The sequence below is a fragment of the Loxodonta africana genome, chromosome 22 (genome assembly GCF_030014295.1).
Source record: "Loxodonta africana isolate mLoxAfr1 chromosome 22, mLoxAfr1.hap2, whole genome shotgun sequence".
Classification (NCBI taxonomy): Eukaryota; Metazoa; Chordata; class Mammalia; order Proboscidea; family Elephantidae; genus Loxodonta; species Loxodonta africana.
The window spans coordinates 9,776,928-9,795,690 of NC_087363.1; the positions used below are offsets into that span (position 1 = coordinate 9,776,928).

Below are 18,763 nucleotides of genomic sequence, written 5' to 3' on the forward strand. Positions count from 1 at the left end.
GGGAAGTCCCAAGTCCGTGGGTCAGGCTGGAGGCTTCTCCCGACTCATGTAGCTGCAGGGGCTAGCAAACCCAAGATTGGCAGATCAGACAGCAGGCCTCTGGCTCACAGGCTGCAAGGCTGACAAATCCCAAATTGGGCAGGTGAGCTCAAGTCCCAAGAAGCAGAGGTCAGATGAACAGATGCCAGCTGTAGAATCCAGAGCAAACAAAAGACAGCGAGCTCTGCCAGAAAGTCCATCTATATTCGATGCAGGCCACACCCCCAAGGAAACTCCCTTTCAACTGATTGGCTGCTCATAACAGACCTTATCATGGAGATGATTACATTATATCAGATCTCATTGTGGAGACGATTACATCATTACATAGCTGCCAAACCACATCATAACTGCCTAACCGCTGAGAATCATGGTCGAGCCAAGTTGACACACAACCTTAACCATCACAGCCCCACCCACTAGCAAACATAGCCCAACCAGTGCCCTGGAATCTGAGCAATCAAATCAGCCCCTTTGGAGCTGACTGGGAAAAGGAATATCAAAATAACAAGGAGGAAAATGCAGAAGAGAATTTCACATCCTCACAAACTCCAGACTTTCTGGAGCCATGGAGGCTGGATGAACCCCTGAAGTGATTACCCCGAGATAAACTTTAAAAATTAAACCAAAAATATCCCCTGAAATCTTCTTAAAACCAAATAGTTTAGCTGAACTAGAATATCTGCCTTGGGCATTGTGCTGTTTTCAAGATGTTATCTACTTGAGATCAAATTGACAACAGCAATGTGAAAGATAAACAGAAACTTCAGGGGGCAGTAAATTTATGTTAATGGGGAGGAACAACTCAGAAAAGGAAGGTGAGAATGGCTGCACACCATATGATTAATGTCACTGAATTGTAGAAACTGTTGAATCAGTGTATGTTTTGCTGTGTATATTCTCAACAACAAAATAAATAAAATTTTTAAAAACAACCAATATTACTGAACACATACTATGCGCTCAGCCCGTGCAAAGGTTTTCACATACATTAACTCATCGAATCCTTTACATGCAGTAAATGAATTAATATAGGTAGGATGCTTAGAATAGTGTCCTATACTGGTGGCTGCTTAAGAAACCTGTCTTTTATTATTAATAATCCATACAACCAGCCTATGAGGTATTGTTATTGTTGTTAGTGTTGCTGTCATTGTTACTATTTTCAGACAGGAGGCTGATGCTTAGCTTCCCTGGCCCCCAGCTGGTGGGTGATAGAACTGCATGCCAGCCCAGGCATCTGACTCCTGACCCCAGATCTTAACCCTACACTGTACTGCCTGTAGTGTGTAGGAGAAAGAGATACTTTGAGCCCTTCTTGTAGAGGCAACAAATACCAGTCCCTTTTCATTTCTGGTAAAAATTATTGATTGAATCGTACCTTGTTGCCCTTTCTTTCTTAGTCTCCCTTGAAGAGTGTTAAAGCTTTAAAACCAACTTCGAGAAAGTGCTAGAGACTTCTACCTGGTTTAAGGAACCTGAATACTGAGTAAAGAGTACCATTCAACAAATTTTTATTGAGCATCTACTATATACCAGGTAGTGTAGACATTGAGAAGAGAAGGAAATTCATAATCCTCATATTCCAGAGATGAGGATGGTGATAGATGATAAAATCAAACTAATAAGAAATAAAAATATTTCATGAATGGTGGTGGCACTGAGCAATATTTTTACATACAATTCTTCCACTGAATAGCGTTGACTCTCAAAAAAAAATTTTTTTTTTTAAATCTAGATCTCTTATGATTATCTGGGTTAGGGAAACAGAGAAAGGAACAAAATCGCACTGTTATTCTTGTAGCAGAAATTTCAAAGGCCAAACATTGTGGTAAATTTTGCTAGCCCCTTGAAATGGTAGTGTGGTTGGCAGTTTCTAAGCAAAGGCAGAGAAATCAACCCAGAGCCCCTGTGAAGTCAGATGGGTGGGGGGTCCGCTCACATGGAGAATCAATAATTTCTGTAGTTGACTTTTTTTTAAAAGACCATGGAGAGAAAGGAGAGCTCAGGCAGTCACTAAGGCAGTGGTATCTGTTCAGGCTTCTTTTTCTTCCATCTTTGAGTCTTACCCAACAGATTTGTTTGCAAAAAGGGCCTAATCCACTTCTTTTTTTTTTTTGGTCCATGCATTGATTTAATAGTATCAAACCCTGAGGTCCTCGTGGTCTGCACCTGGGTTGCTTTTTCTCCTATTGAAGCAACAGAAGTGGTTTAAGCCCCCGTCGCGCTCCCTACAAAGTTACACAATGATTAACTCAGGTCCCCTTATTAGGACCAGGCAGAAGAAAATCCCTTAGTCATCAGCATTGTGAAAATCCCAGAATGGTGTGTGTTCAATGAAAAGATTACCTTGGGCACCTGAAAAATAATGGAGGGGCTCAACAGAGAAACCATTAAGCCTGTCTACACACGCTAAGTCAGGTGGAGGGTCAGGGTCATTAGCAGGGACTTTCAGACTAGAGAAGCCTGCTTTGGACCTTCTGCCCCAAAGAGTCAGCGCAGATAATTATTCAAATCCCTGAGACATTTGTTCTGGAGAAGCCATTTTAGGTTGTGTCTACACACACACAAACACACACACACAAAAGAAGTCTTAAATATGACTGGTCAATAATAGTAGCTTGATAGATATTTTGTTTTTCAACTGGATGATAGGCAGCGTACCGGATAGGAGGTCAAAAGCTGTAACTTGTTAGCTGCATGACCTCAAGCCAAGTTACTTCATCGCTCTTAGCCTTAATTTCTTCAATCGTAAAATAGAAATATTAATGAGACCCCTCAGAGGGTTGTCCTGAGTATTAAATAAGCTAACAAATGCAGTATTCCTAAGTCAGTGCCTGGCAAGTAGTAAACACTCAAGAAATGTTAGTTATTGTTATTAGTTGTTGGGTGAACATGACTCAGCTGAGGTTTTGGAGAGACTGTGCATTTAGACATCATCTAAGAAGGGGGGCAGGAAACCATGGCGCAAACACCTTCATCCTCCAGCCTTTGATGTGGTACCTTGCTCGTAGTAAGTTTTCTTTGCTTCAAAAAAAAAAAATCCCAATACCTGTTGCCATCAAGTAAATTCCGACTCATAGCAACCCTATAGGACAGAGTAGAACTGCCCCGTAAGGTTTCCAAGGAGTGGCTGGTGGATTCAAACTGCCGACCTTTTTGGTTAGTAGCCATAGCTCTTAACCACTGCACCACCAGGGCTCCTTTCTTTGCCTCAGGTGGGTGAAAACACGTTGAACAGTTTGCTCAAAGACAGCTTGCCTTCCTACCTTGGTCTCCATCAGCTTTTCCTTATTCGTTTCTCCATTTCTACCCTCCTTTTCCAGAACTGACTCCCTAGGGTGGGTGGTTCATGTATACTGCTAATGAAGGGAGACCATCCCACCAAAGGGGTTGATGAGAAAGCAGAGAATCTCAGCAAATGAAATCAGGCTGAAGTCACAGTTCTTGCCTGTTCTTTGAGGGCAGTCGAGAAAGGTCAGTCCAGATGTCTGGGTCAAACCCCTCTCCCTCGTCTTTGTCCTTTGTTCCAGGGCAGGTGGCTTGGAACCAGAGGGCTGCACAGAGGGCACTGGCCTGGGGAACTGCCCTCTTGCTCACCCCTCAGCTCAACCATCCTGAGGCAGGGGAGCAGAGGTCTCTGCAGGCAGCGTAGATGTTTTGAGGGCTAGTTCTCCAGGGCAGAGGGTGCCAGAGAGTTAGTCAGAAAGTCTGCCAGGCTGAGAGTCAGCCCAGATGCTTGCTGGTAACCTGGGGAAATTCCAGCCTCCTTTTCATGGTATTAAATGGCCTGTGGGCTAGAGGTGGGCAGTGAAACTGGCTGTCCTCACCAAGATGAAGAGTATTTGCTTTTGTCTACACCAATAAACCAGCATTTCCAGTAATCGTGATCAGAATTTTATCAGTTTACCCATTGCCCTTTGGGGTCAGTTCTGACTCATAGCAATGCTATAGGATAGAAGGGGACTGCCCAACAGGGTTTTCAAGGCTGTACTCTTTATGGGAGCAGACGGCCATATCTTCTCCTGTGGAGTGGCTGGTGGGTTTGAACCACTGACCTTTTGGTTAGCAGCCAAGCTCTTAACCACTGCGCGCACCAGGGCTCTTTATGATCAGAATAGCTAACATGTAGTGAACATTTACCATGTGCCCAACACTGTTCTGAACACTTAGATGTATTATCTCATCCAATCTTCCCAGTATCCCTTTGAGTAATGTTATTATTATCCCCATTAATGTTACTTAGTAATGTTAAAGTAACATTGTTATTGAGCCCACAGAGAGGGCTCAGAGAAGCTACGTAACTTTCTCAAAGTCACCAAATTAAACAGTGGCAAAGCCAGACTTCTGACCTAGCCAGTCTTGAACTCCTCCTCATAACCACTTCACTGTGAAGATTTCTTTTCAAGTTAAAAAAGGAAAAGGAAATCACTCCCATGTACACTTTAGACAATCATTATAGAAAAAAAATATATATAAAGACCAAAAATAACTATAAAATAGGTAGTGCTTTTTAAGAAATGTGCATTTTATTCATCAAAACAACATCTACATGTATTTGTATAACTTGTGAGGCCTGTTTTTTATTTGGTCTGGAAACCGTGCCTGGGGCATGCTTGGGTGTTCTGGGCCTTAGCAGTGATTCCAGACCCTTAGTGAGCTGGGCAGATCTGTTCCTTCCTCTGTGTAGCTAGCAAAAAGACCTGTGGGTACCTAAAAGAAATGTGATGCTTAGAGGCAGCATGGCAGTCTGCTGGAGGGTTCAGGAGCCAGAGTCCTCGCTCTGGTTCTCCCAGTGTATTCACTCTGCTACATCTCAACATGTCAAATATAACATGTCTGCCTCTCAAAGAGACGAGACTCAGAGAACAGGAAGCTGCCTTAGAGGTAGCCGATCACATTCAGAGTGTCCTCCATATCTTCTATGTGAGCCATACCAGTGAGGGTCTCTACCAGTGGAGATAGCCAGTCGCTGGCTGGACTGTGATGTTGTTTGAACCTTCTTCTAGGGTCCCTGCCATTTAACTCATTCATCCTGATTCTCTGCTCTGGAGCTACTGCAAACAAGTTCAGTCCTCTACAGTGAAGCTCGTTAACTGCATGGAGATTAAGGTTTTCTTTCCCATTAGCCCGTCTGTATTAGTGTGCTAGGGTTGCGGTAACAAAACACAGCAAAGGGTTGGGGGGGGGCTTTAAATAACAGCAAAGAATTACATCAGAGTTCTGGAAGCTGGGAGCCTGAGATCAGGTGTTGGCCATGTTGATTCCTCCTGAGGTTCCCAGAGCGAACCTGCACCATGCCTCTTTCCTAGCTTCTCGTAGGCTCCAGGCTTCTTGCCTTGCAGCTGAAGCATCACATGACACCCTTCCTTTGTCTCCCTGTCTCTGTGTACTCTTTCTTCTTTTATAAGGGCGAAATACAGGATCAGGATCCACACTACTCTAATGCTGCTGCAGGTCAAATCCACCAGCCACTCCTTAGAAACCTATGGGGCAGTCCTACTCTGTCCTGTAGGGCTGCTATGAGTCCGAATTGACTCAACAGCATGGGGTTTTATTTTTTATTTTATTTCAGTTTTTTTGGTCTACTCTAGTAAGACCTCATGTTAAGCTAACTGATAACATCTCCAAAAACCCTGTTTCCAAACAGGGTTACATTCACAGGTTTAGGACTTCAACATATCTTTTGGGAGGGGACACAATTCAACACATAACACCTTCCTTTCCCAAGCAAGATGCCTTTGCTTTCACTTTCTTTGTGGAATACCATTCCAGCCTCCCCTGTATCCTCACTGTCACCATCCTTCTTAAAGTTCCAATGGCCGGAGCCAAGATGATGCAACTCTGTGTGACTAAATAGCCATAAAGCCACAACTTACCATGAGCCCTTTATTCCTGTTATTATGGGATGGAGGAGTAAGGGTGAGTGAGCAGGGAGCAGACAGATAACCAAGCCCAACAAACCAGACGCTGGTACAAGTAGGAGCGTGGAGAGTTTTCACGGGTGACGTTGAGCTTGCGTCTTCTTCCCAAACTGCCTTGAAAGGAATAGAATTTGGCTGGTGTCATCCTCCGGATTGGAACTGCATGTCAGTGGTAAAATGGAGAGTAGGCGTGTTTAAAGGTTGGTCATTTCAACTGTAGCAAAACTCCTACCAACTGCCAGGCATCAACTCTACAGAGCAAGGAGGCAGTTTCTAGCTGAGAAGAGTTCTTTTGCTCTGACCGCTGAAGCTTGAATTCCTTGTACTTTCTTACCTTTATTGAGGACACCAGGAGATCCAAAGGAGAAATTCAGGCTCAAAAGACCCACACATCAGTCCTCCTGACTTAGGCCATGAGCAAATAAATTCCTAAAATTCTCTGGGTTTTAGTTTTCTCAGTTGCAAATGGAGATGAATAATAGCCCCTGTTTTCCAGCCTGGCTTAAAAGGGAAACGGTAGGAGAAAGTATTTTTGCAAAGTAAAAGAAATCCCATAAATCCTAGTGCAAAGGAAGGAGACTTTGAAGAAAGAAAGGCTACCTTCTTACCAGAACTAGATTCTGGAACAGGAAGGGAAAGGAGAGATTTGGGGATTGGAAATTATTTAGTAGAAATATTAATTGTGAACAATCCGGAAAGCTTTCCCCAAATCTCTTTAAGGGCCACGAGTGGTTTCCTTAACCCACCAGCCATTGCAGGTGGTCAGCTCTATCTACAACTATGTGGGCCTGTAGACCGACTGACACAGTAACTGCTCAATTTAGTCATTCCTCTGCTTATTTTTCAACCATTCTAAAGTCAGAACTGATTGCTTGTTTTCCCACAAGTCTTCCCTCCACACGTCTTCCCTGAGAGCAATTTCTAAGCCAGGTACCAGGTGAGTCACTGGAGAGACAGCCATGAACAAAACCAACGCAGCCTTTGCCCTCGTGACGTTCTATGGGAGACAGAAATTGCACAAATAATTCCTGAATTGCAATTACAATCAGTGCTGCAAAGAAGTGTAGAGGTCTAAGACAATCTGTAACAGGAGGACCCTCAGCATCATCTTGGGTGCTGTCAGTGATTCAAGACAATGGAATATCTTACCTCTCAATGATTAACTGACCATTGTGTGTTCAGCCCTTTAAAGCTGATGAAGCATGTTCTCATGTTTCTCCCTTACGCACACTGTTAACCCTGAAAAGTTTCAGAAAGGTAGGAACCAAGTCTTGGGAACTTGAATCCGTATTCCCAGGGTCAACAAGATCTGGCACTTAACAGAACTTATGACTCTGGATCTTGGGCTCTTTCTATCTCACCCCATCGGTTCACTGGCTTCTCTCCCTTGGGAGCTGACATTTTGAAAAGTAGCTTTGAGGAAGCCACAATAGGGAAAAGCACCCCAACAGGTACTTTCCCGGGAGTCGTTTGAGTGCAGAGTTGTGATTCGCCATATTGACGTCAGCCAAGTGGCAAGAGGCAGCCTCCTGGAGATGTGAAAAGACATCCTAACTGCTTCGTGTACATTGCAGTCTTTGTAGTTTCCAGTAAGACTGCAAACCCTTTCTAACCCCCAAAATGCAGCCCTTCAGTGTTACTTTTCCCTTAAGGAACATGTGTGACCTGAGTCAAAATGAGCGACGTATAATCTCAGACATACTCCCATCCATTTTATCCCTCAAACCTGACTGTTGATTAATTTCTCACAGCACCAGAGCTCGCCCGGACTTCATACAAATTAGCCATCTTAGCTACCACTTGTCATGTGCTTACTACCCCCAGGGCTTTGTGTGCATTCACTGTGATGTCAGCCTATTAAAGTAGGCACTAATAGCATCTCCACTGTGCAGATGAGGTAACCAAGGCTCAGAAAGATGAAGTCACTTGCCCAAGGTCACACAGCTTACAGGTGTAGAGCTGGGATTCAAACCCGGGCCTGATTCCAAACTCCATGCCCTCAAACACTACACTCGACCACACTCCCTCTCCAAAAACTGAAGATACGTTTTATAACCACTTCCTGTATTTTCCCTCTGCGTTCTTCAGCATCTAAGGCCAGGAGACACAACAGCAGCCTGGGTACAGTTTTGAAAGGCTCTGGTAGACCCTCCCTGCCCCTACCCACAGACACCCATCTCCCTCCAGATTGAGAATATCCACCCATCACATCCCCTACTCTTGAAGGGAGTTGAGTTCATGGAAACTAAGAACTGAGGGATCCATTTAGGATAAACCTGCTGCCAAACTACACAAAGATCCAAGACGCACGAGGTGACAGTGCCTTGGCTCTTTCTCTAGATTAAGGGCGAATCAGTTTGGGCTTAGCTAGAATCATGTTTCACCCTTTTAAAGGGAGGGAGGAAAACGCGAAGCTCCCACACCAGCTAGAGAATCTGAATCAGCGAGCCTGTGCAATCTCTCTCTAACTCACTCTCTCTCCAAAGCAGCAGTGGCTATGGCTTGAAATAAAACAGCAAACAGATTTTATTTTTCAGTACCTTTTTGGTTTTTCCTGGGCAGCCCTGTGTGCCAGCATATTGTTTTAACTCCAATGGTGATACAGCATTGAGCTGTGAACAGTGAAACGTAAACAGCAAACTCACTTCTGTCTTCTTTCTTCCGCAGGTGAAGGCAGCTTCCAAATATGTGGATGTACCCGTGAGTACCTGAAAATTGTTCTCTTCTTTTCTTTCGTCAGAATTGTGATGGTGCTACTTTTGTTAGTTGGTGGTAAATTATATAGCCCTGCCTTGTGCCGTTAGAGAGGGGAGGGGAGCTGCAAATATTTCACAGTGAAATTGTGTTCAAGCGAGAAGAGGGTACAATTTCTTTCATCAAGAAGAGAGGCCCCGTTGGAGGCTAAATCCAGCTCCCTTTCGTTTTCGGTGGTTTCGTTTCTTGGTTCCGGTGGTTTCTCTGGTTTATTTCATGCTGTTTTCATTCCTGAACCGCCCCTCCTGTATCCCTACCTTGGGGGTAGGGCTGTGAGCTAGAAATTTGCACAAGGGTGTCGGTGGTTTTTTTAAAAAACAAATTCTGAATTTGTTCATTTTGGGGTCAATTCTGCAGTTGTTTTAAGGAAACCTTACAGAACTGCTTATAATTAGGACAGGCCTCATTAATGAAGAGAGCACTCGAAGTTCACAGATAAAGCACTTGAAGTTGTCCAAAATTTACATTTAAATTGAGGTTAAATACTACACATGAATGCTAGCATGTAGGATTACCTGTGGTGAGTCAGGACACACTTATAGACAGACTCTGCCCCGCCTATTAGCACAGTAAAATTGGAGAGATGTAAGTATATTGCAATAAAGCGGGAAAGACAACGATTCTGTCTCTCCATTACTAACAAAGAGGTGTGAGTCTATGACAAAATGTTAAACCTAGACAGCTTATCTCAGCAGCCACCAAGGGCCTTGTACTGAACGTTTCTCATTCTGAACGTGCTTAAGTGCTGTCCTTGTTCAAATACTTATTTGTTAAAATTTGTTTTTTTTCCTGAAAGGATTTATATTAACATTTAAATTCATTTCCCCAGGAAGCTAAGTGTGTAATGGTTTATTGGCTTATTTCTCCAAGGAAGACAAAATGGAAAATTGTAGTGAACTTAGCATTAGCATATACTCTGTTTGTTTAATGAAAGAACGTACAATCAATAATTACGCTTTGAATTTATATAATGTTTCTCATCAGGGGATCTCAGACACCTCCACATAGATAGTCCTAATAATGGAGACTGAAAGTAGCTCCCATAGCTGCAGCCAGGAGAGAAGTTAAGTAATTCACTTCCCCAAGCCCCATAGTATGAACTTTCAGTTCACAGGGAACAAGCTACTCAAAACCTGGTTTATTTCTGCACCCTTAAAATGGAGATAATAATACCTAACTCATGGGGGTGCTGGGCAAATTAAATGAGATGACATATAAGGCACACCGAGCACCATACCTGCCCGGCGCTTGGTAGACACAGCAGCAGAGAGGAGCATGTGGCGGTGGTAGAATGCCTACTCTCCACTGAACAGGTGGAGGGAGGGGGTGGGGTGAACTTGCTGACATCAGCCCCTCGCCCGCACTGGTCTTCAACAGTGATTTAAACTGAAATTCCAGGCTCCCGACCCAGAGATCTGGAGCCCCGGAGGGTGCAAACAGTTAACCCACTCAGCTGCTAACTGAAAGGTTGGAGCTTCAAGTCCATCCAGAGGTGCTCAGAAAAAAGACCTGGCCATCTACTCCAAAAAAAAAATCAGCCATTGAAAACCCTGTGGAGCACAGCTCTACTCTGACACACATGGGGCCGCCATGAGTCCGAGCTGACCCTAAGGCAACGGGTTAACCCATAGATCTGGTGGCTGGGGTTTGTTTTATGTAGGTCTCCAGACAGGGGCGAGACTACAACAGTGAGGTCTGAATGGGTGGCTGGAAGGCAAGACCCAAACACCTGGAGAGGTTTTATCTGGCAGTGAGTACTAGCATCAGGTTATGTTAGGTTAAGTCCCATGACACTGGCATTTTTGGTAGGTCAAAAAAAGTCAATATGAGCAGCTTAAAGTGGTTCGGGAAACCCTGGTGGCATAGTGGGTAAGTGCTACGGCTGCTAACCAAAGAGTCAGCAGTTCGAATCTGCCGGGAGTTCCTTGGAAACTCTATGGGGCAGTTCTACTCTGTCCCTATAGAGTCGCTATGAGTCAGAATCAACTCGACGGCACTGGGTTTGGGTTTTTTTTTTTTTTTTAATGTGGTTCGACCTCATAAGTCCTCTAAGACGGATTCGGATTTGTTGTGAAGATAAGGGGAAAAACGGACTGTGTATTGACATGAAAGGTGCCTTGATCTGTCTTCATCAGTGTTTATGGATTAATTACGCTCGGTCAGAAGCCTTGCTAGCCTATGAAGGCACCAAAGGAAATTCACAGCTTTTCCGCTCTCTGGGTGATACAAATGGTTAGTGCCCTCAGCTAATAACTGAAAGACTGGAGTTTCAAGTCCACCCAGAGGCACCTTGAAAGAAAGGCCTGGCAATCTACGTACTTCCAAAAATATCAGCCATTGGAAACTCTATGGAACGCAGTTGTCCTCTGACACACCTGGGGTCACCATGATTGAAGTCGACTCAACAGCAGCCATGGTTTTTTTCCCCACCCTCTGGAGAGGCAGAAGAAAATGCCGCAGCATATGCTCCGAGATGTGGTGCCCGGACCACTGATGATAGTAATGTAATTACAGCAACAAGCAAACCTTATAAAGCACTCACTCGGGGACAGGCACCATCCTGAGAGCACTTTACATTTTATCTCACAACAAGCCCAACTGAAGGACGAGGACAGTGAGGCACAGAGGTCAGTTTGCCCCAGGTCCCACAGCTGGCGAGTGGCAGAGCTGAGATTTCAATGTACACTCTTACAGCTGTGCCAACGACAAGATAATCTGAGCTACTGCATAGATGAACATCTTCTATTTGGATAGTTAAGTTGATTATTTTAGGGAGTATTAGAAAAAATACAGCTAGCACATCGAGGCCATGATTTCACCAATCACTATGTCTTAGGGCACAGCTACACTGTAGCATTCAGTTGATTAAAAAATACGTTTATAGCAATAATTACAGTAATAATAATATAATAAATACTGTAGTAAACAATTTTATAGTAAATACGGACATACTTATATGTACATTATCTGCTTATGGTAAATGTCTTAGTTATCCAGTGCTGCTATAACAGAAATACCCAAGTGGGTGGGCTTAACAAACAGAAATGTATCTTCTCACAGTTTAGGAGACTAGAAGTCCCAATTCAGGGTGCTGGCTTAGGGGAAGCCCTTCTCTTTCTGTGGGCTCTGGAAGAAGGTCCTTGTCTCTTCCGAGCTTCTTCTCCTGGGCGATCTCCACATGGCTTAACATCTCTCTTCCCCCACCCTCTGCTTGCTCACTGATTTATTTAATCTCTTTTGTGTTTGGAGAGAGATTGATTTAAGACAAACCCCACATCAATCTGTTTCATTAACATAACAAATAAAACCCATTCCCAAACAGGTATTAAAAAAAAAAAAAAAAACCCACTGCCATCCAGTCCACAGAGCAGAGCTGCCCCATAGGGTTTCCAAGGAGTGCCTGGTAAATTTGAATTGTCAGCCTTTTGGTTAGCAGCCGAACTCTTAACCACTGTGCCACCAGGGCTCCAACCACAGGTATTAAAAAAAAAACCAAACCCATTGCTGTCGAGTTGATTCTGACTCATAGCTACCCTACAGGACTGAGTAGAACTGCCCCATAGAGTTTCCAAGGAGCATCTGGTGGATTTGAACTGTCAACCTTTTGGTTAGCAGCCGTAGCACTTAACCGCTATGCCACCAGGGTTTCCATCACAGGTATAGGGGTTAGGATTTACAACACATATTTCTGGGGGGACACAATTCAATCCATAACAGTAAATAGTAATCATTTACTTCTTGAAACAACCCTAGAAGGGGGTATTATTATCGTCCCATTTACAGCTGAGGAAATGGAGGTCGCCTGGCAAGTAGTAGCAGACGGAATACCCCAGTGCTGGCGGTTTGCCTGTAGTTCCTGTGCTACCCGTGGGAAGCTGCAGCAGGCTGGCCCTGGCTCCCGAGAGGCCGTTGTGTTTCTTTCCAAGTCCACCTCCAGCAAGGTCACATGGTAGCTGGAAATCAGCCATGGTGGGAGTATTGACACCATGGAAATTGGCATCACTGTAAATTAGCATTTGTTTTTTGTTTCTGTTTTCAAGAGCCAGTTTACCAGCCGTCACTGACTATGACCTACTAAGTCTGCGCTCCTCAAACCAGAATGTGCAGCAGTAATGCTTGGCGAGGTTTTTTAGTTTGCTTCCTTTTTTAAATAACAATCCCCAGCCTCTTGCCTCCAGAGATTCTGATTTGGTAGTTGTAGGGTGGAATCTCGGAATCTCTTTCTAAAAAGCTCTCCATGTCATTCTGACATGTAACAAGCTTGGGAACTAGTGGTGACCCTGGCTGCTTATTGGAAGCTCCTGGGAAGCTTTTCCAGATATTAATGGCTGTGGTCACTTGCCAGAGAAATTAAAGCCGAACCTCTGGGGCGGACCCCAGGCATCAGTATTTTCTTAACACTTCCCAGTTAAGAGCCGTTGGATAAAATCATTTCTTGAGTTGTTTCTAGCTCTGAAGGCTCTGAGTCCATGTGTGTTCTCCATGAGGTTTTTGGCACACAGTTTATGGGTTTAGTTCCGTGTGGGGACTAGTAGTTAGCTACCTTAGAGATTTGTCTCTTTTAGTTATGGACACTAATGGAGAACAGCGCTGTCAGCAGTCACTCAAAACATGGCAAACGTTGAAAGCCTGTCTCTTTGTCTTGGATGCAGTATTCGACCCTTTGGTATATGTAGCAGATTTGCATTCCTAATTAGGGCTTGCTTAGAATACTGAAAATTGGAGTTTTTTCCCTCAATCTCAGAAGTGTCCTGTTAGGGGCAAGTTTAGATGAAAATGTCCTGTTTTCCCTAAACCAGAGTGGTTTATGCACAAATTCTCTCTTTCACACATAGATGGAGTTAACCATACAGATATTTATTTGTTGCAGGTTTAATGTGTTTCCTAAAATCTATGCCCTAGTCCATCAGTCTGCCACATTTAAAATAAGTAAACAATATCACTTAGAAGTTTGTCCTGCTACATGTAGGTAGCAATGCGGCATAAAGCCTTATTTATCCTGTAATATCAGTTGTTCAGACAAGTATATTTCCCAGCTAAATACAGGTTATCTTATTGGTGAGCAGTCTTTATTTGACCCATTTTGGTTGGAAATCTACTTAGAATACATTGCACACCCTTGCCTGACTCTCTAAACAGGGTTGTTGCTAGCTCCCATTGAGTCCGCCTCCAATTCATGTTGACCCTGTGCACAGTGGAATGAATCGCTGCCCCAGCATCCACCATGATCCATGATCGGTTGTGGATCAGACCATTGTGATCCACAGGGTTTTCACTGACTGGTTTTTGAAAGTAGATCACTGGCCTTTGTTCCTAGTCTGTTTTCATCTGGAAGCCCTGCTAAAACTTGTTCGGCATCACAGCAACACGCGAGCCTCTACTGACAGACGGGTGGTGGCTGCACATGGGGTACATTGGCCCGGAATTAAACCCAGGTCTCCCGAATGGAAGGCTGAACAACCAATGCCTCATTAAATAGGGGATACTTGCTGCCATAGAGTCGATTCCGACTCATAGTGACCCTATAGGGCAGGGTAGATCTGCCCCCATAGGGTTTCTAAAGCTGTGATCTTTATGGAAGCAGATTGCCACACCTATCTCCTACAGAGCAGCTGTTGGATTTGAACCACCGACCTTTTGGTTAACAGCAGGGTGCTTAACCACTGCATCCTCAGGGCTCCTTATTAAATAGGGTACTGACCGTAATTTAATTTAATCTTTGTTCAGTGGCTCAGGATCACCACTATAACTGTCTATTTCCTCAGAGGCTACACAGTGAAACACTTTCCCAGGTGGTTGGCCTTCCCCCTTACGTGCAGGGCATCAGGAGAAGTGAGCATTCTTTCTTATCTGCACACTGTTTCATCCAGTTCCCCTCTTCCCCGTTCGTGGGAAATCGTGCCTTGGAATTTGGTATGTCGTCATCGTCGTTAGCTGCAGTCAAGTCAGCTTAGATTCATGGCAGCCACATGTACAACACAACGAAAGGCTGCCCGATCCTGCGCCATCTTCATGATCATTGGCATGTCTGAGCCCATTGTTGCAGCCGTTGTGTAGTGCCTCCCAACCTAGGGGCTCATCTTCCAGCACTCTATCAGACAGCACCCTGTGTGACCCGTAGGGCTTTCTTTGGCTAATTTTTGGATGTAGAGCATCAGGCCGTTCTTCCTAGTCTGTCTTAGTCTGGAAGCTCCACTGAAACCTGTCCGCCACGGGCAACTCTGCTGGTATCTGAATACCGGTGGCACAGCTTCCAGCATCACAGCAACACACAAGCGCCCACAGCACGACAAACTGACAGACGGGGGTGGGAATTGGATATAAAGCCAGTTTCAAAGGAGATGGCTGTGGTGGGGACTGAGGACTTTTAGGAGATAGCTGCACATGTCTAGCCCAGACACTATCATTTTCATTCGAAGTTGGCTCCCCTGAGGTCCCTTTTCTCGGTTCTAAAGGAGATTCTGAAGGTAGGCAAGGCTACGGAGTGACGTAGTATTGTGAGGAGAAAATCAGAAGCGCTCGTGTTTGGGTAGCAATTTACAGTTGTTTAGGCATTAACTGATCATCTAAACAGTGCTTCCAGGTAAGTAGTAGAGCTGTTATTAATCCCATTGTATGGCTAAGTAACCGAGGCCCAGAGAAGTTTGAATGGTTTGCACAAAGTTCCCATTTGTGGGGGATCTAGTAAAATCTCCAGTAGTCTGACTGAAGAGCTGAACAAAGGAGTGGGGAGGGGGCATTTACTCATTTGTTTATGCACTCATTCATTCAGCACATATTTACTGAGCACCTACTATGTGCCAGGCTCCATTCTAAGTACTGGGGACACAATAGAAAGTAGACAAAACAAAGCCCTCATCTTCATGGAGATTGTGCTCTAGTGGGAAAAGACAGACAAAACAACTAGATAATATAAGGTGAGCTATATTGATGAGTGCTATAAAGAAAAAATGGGGTCCTGGTGGTGTAGTGATTAAGAGCTTGGCTGCTACCCAAAAGGTCAGCAGTTTGAATCTACCAGCCACTCCTTGGAAACCCTATGGGGCAGTTCTGCTCTGTCCTACAAGGTTGCTGTGAGTTGGAATTGACTGGATGACAATGACTTTGATTTTGATTTCCAGTTGAAGAAAAATAAGCATCCAAAGATAGAGAACCATGGAGTTTCTTAACTACCTGGGTGAAATGAACCATACTGATTTAAAAAGAAAGAAACTTTTTCAAAACTTAGTGAAATGCCCCTTTGAAAAGGACAGTAAACCTAAGTGAAGAAAGGAATGGTGAAAATAACGGTAATTGTAGATCTCTGTTGTTAGCATTGTGGGTTACTAATTGGTCTGACGAATTTGGCTTTGGATCGTAGCTCTAAGATGGCTGTGAGTACCCAGGAAAAGGCCACATCTGCCATAAATATCATTAGGGAAGAAATGGAGACAATAAGTTTCTCCAGTCCCCCCAGACAGGGGTCCCTGTTCCCTCCCGAGAAGGGCCTCTGATGTGCGGCTGCCAAAGGGAGAGAAGGAAAGAGATGCCAGCTTAGAACTGAGAGCTCGCACTTCCTCCCATTGGAGAACCACTATTGTTTTGTATCAGAAAACTGCAACAATTATAGGACCATCATGGATCCTGCTCAATCCACTGGCTGAAAATTGCTTGAAAGTGTAACATTTGACTACTGTGGCTTTGGGTTGTCCTCATTGTTTTTCAAATTAATACCTTGTCATTGTTTTAGCAGGTGTTAAGAAATGTTACCAGCATCCCGGGGGCCAAGCTTTGGCCCTTTGCTTGGTAATTGTTTGCTTTGTATCAGGGGGGAAAAAAAAAATACAGTCCTACTGTTTCCAAACCTTCTTCATTTTCACCCTGGAAATTACACAGAAGTGTTAACTAACTTCAATTTGCAGTGCCTGACAGTCACGTCTTGCAGAAAAATGATACTTTGTGATCTAAGGTAAATCACAGGAATGAAAACTCCTCTTTTTAGTGATTAGCAAACATACATACCTACTGTGGAAATGTAAGGGGTTTGTGGCAGCTCTCCTAATGACCCATATTACAGTGTTTTAATGGGTTTCTCTGGAGAGAACTTTGATTGCGACATTTCAAGCAGTGTGCATTCTGAGTTTCTTTTTCTTACAATAAATTATTTCCTAACTACTGGATGAACCACCTGCTTACCTTTCCAGAAAATCTAATTTATTTAAAAATCAAATCTTTTCTCTCTCTCTCCTCTCTTTTTTTTAATCCTGCGTGGGGATGCAAAGAGAAGTGGTCAGATGTCTCCTAAGTAACCCGATTAGCAAAGCCTCACTACATGCTCAGATTGAACTCCCCTGCCCCCCCAAAATGTGATTTGGGTCGGAGGGACGTGGATTGAAATGTGGTGTTTTTACTAAGCACTTTCTCAATTTTTTTTTAAGAGCAAAGGGGATGGGGAAGGCTGTCACCTTTCTAATGATAGTTTGAGGATGGTAGAAAACAGATGATTTTGTTACTCTTTAATTGGGGTTTCAGTCTAAAAAACAGCTGGAAAATGTCTCTGGCGTATCCAGTGAAGACTGATCCATTGGATTTTTTTCTAACAAAAAAAAAAAATCAGTAGTAGAAAAAATATTTATAAGATCCTACAATCCTGACTCCCTTCTTAGCCAGCCTTGATTTCTGGAAAGAGCAGGAAGTTCTAATATCAGTTCCTCCCAGTGGAGGCTGTGGCTGCAAGGTGAACCAGCAAAGGTGAGGTGGGGTGTGGAGGCGGGGGAGAGTAAAGATGCAGGGAAGAGAAGGAAGAGTCGCTGTCTGAAATTCCATTTTCATGTTTTCCTGTTTCTTCACAGAAACCCGGAATGGACGTGGCCGATGCCTATGTGACTTTTGTCCGACACTCCCAGGACGTCCTGCGTGATAAGGTCAATGAGGAGATGTATATAGAAAGGTTATTTGATGTAAGTAAATGCCTTCTCCTCCTTGAAGAGCAAGGAGGAGACCCTCCAAAATGTGACAAAATAAGAGACAGGAGGATAAGTCACATTTTGAGAAAATGGATTGGTCCCGATGCAAACAAAATCTTTCCCTCTCCCTCTGCCTTAGGCTCTTCTCTGTTTTGTGTCTGTTCCGAACCCGCTCTGGTGTGGCAGTGTCTCAGTCCCAGTGTGTGTGATACATAGGAGAGTGCACAGCCTCATGGCGGGCAGGCTCCAGCCTACATGGAGCATGTGAGACAGCTTCTTGGTCGTGGTTCTGCGCCTGGCAGTCTGGCCCCTCTTTAGGCCGATGTTCTTGTCGGGGAAGCTGAGGCCAACTCCCTCTTGGGGCAGTGGTACCAGCTGTGGCAGGCAGATGTGCAGTGAATGTTACATTGTTACCGCCTCAAAGATGCTCTCATGTCTGGAAGATTAAAACCCCCAGCCCTGGGTCTCAGAAACACTGATGCTGCAGCTGCTCAGCTGTTTTGGTCCTCCCTGCCCGCCCGCCCACCTGGAAACCTCCGAGAATCAGCCGGTCTACAACGAGCAGGTACCCTAGGCTGCAAGACCCAAATTTAAACTTTTCCAAAAGCATGCTTTCCCAAAAACCTACATTTCCGAGGGTTAATCGCTATCAAGCAATCTTATTTCCACTGTGACTATATCTGCCCTGCCAAAGCAAGCCACTGAGGCAAGCAATAGATAAATAAATAAAATAAAGAAATCTGCTTCAGTCTCAAATTGCCTGCTTCCTTCAGGCCAAAGCAGACAGAGCTGCCGAAGCCAGCCAGCTATTTTGCCTCAGGTTTCCACCGAACTTGCCAGCGTAGACCCGGCCAGAGTGCATGGAAGCCAACATGTGTGTCTCCGTGTGGCTCTGTGTGCAGCATCTTTCTGTCTCGTGAAGTGCGAGCCCCTCCCGTCCAGGTTTCCGTATGTTTAGTGCCAGCCCAAACATTAGTGTTTTGGTCTACTATGGAATCCGTGTTTCTCTGTTTCTTCCGTGATTGTGTTCCGCAATTTGCATTGAGTTTTTTGTTGTTGTTGTTTTTGTTCCGCAGCTAACAGCTCATTGCTGGCACGGCT

The 18,763-nt window shown here is 44.4% G+C and overlaps 1 protein-coding gene across 7 annotated transcripts in view; it reads left to right on the forward strand.

Moving 5' to 3' along the window:
* CADPS (calcium dependent secretion activator) overlaps positions 1–18,763 on the forward strand; it is a 580,697-nt gene that overhangs the window by 522,115 nt on the left and 39,819 nt on the right. For all 7 annotated transcript variants that reach the window (XM_064274284.1, XM_064274283.1, XM_064274286.1 and 4 more), the window contains 2 exons: positions 8,631–8,663; positions 17,549–17,656. In XM_064274284.1, the coding sequence (XP_064130354.1) occupies positions 8,631–8,663; positions 17,549–17,656 (141 nt within the window). The remainder of the gene's footprint in view (positions 1–8,630; positions 8,664–17,548; positions 17,657–18,763) is intronic.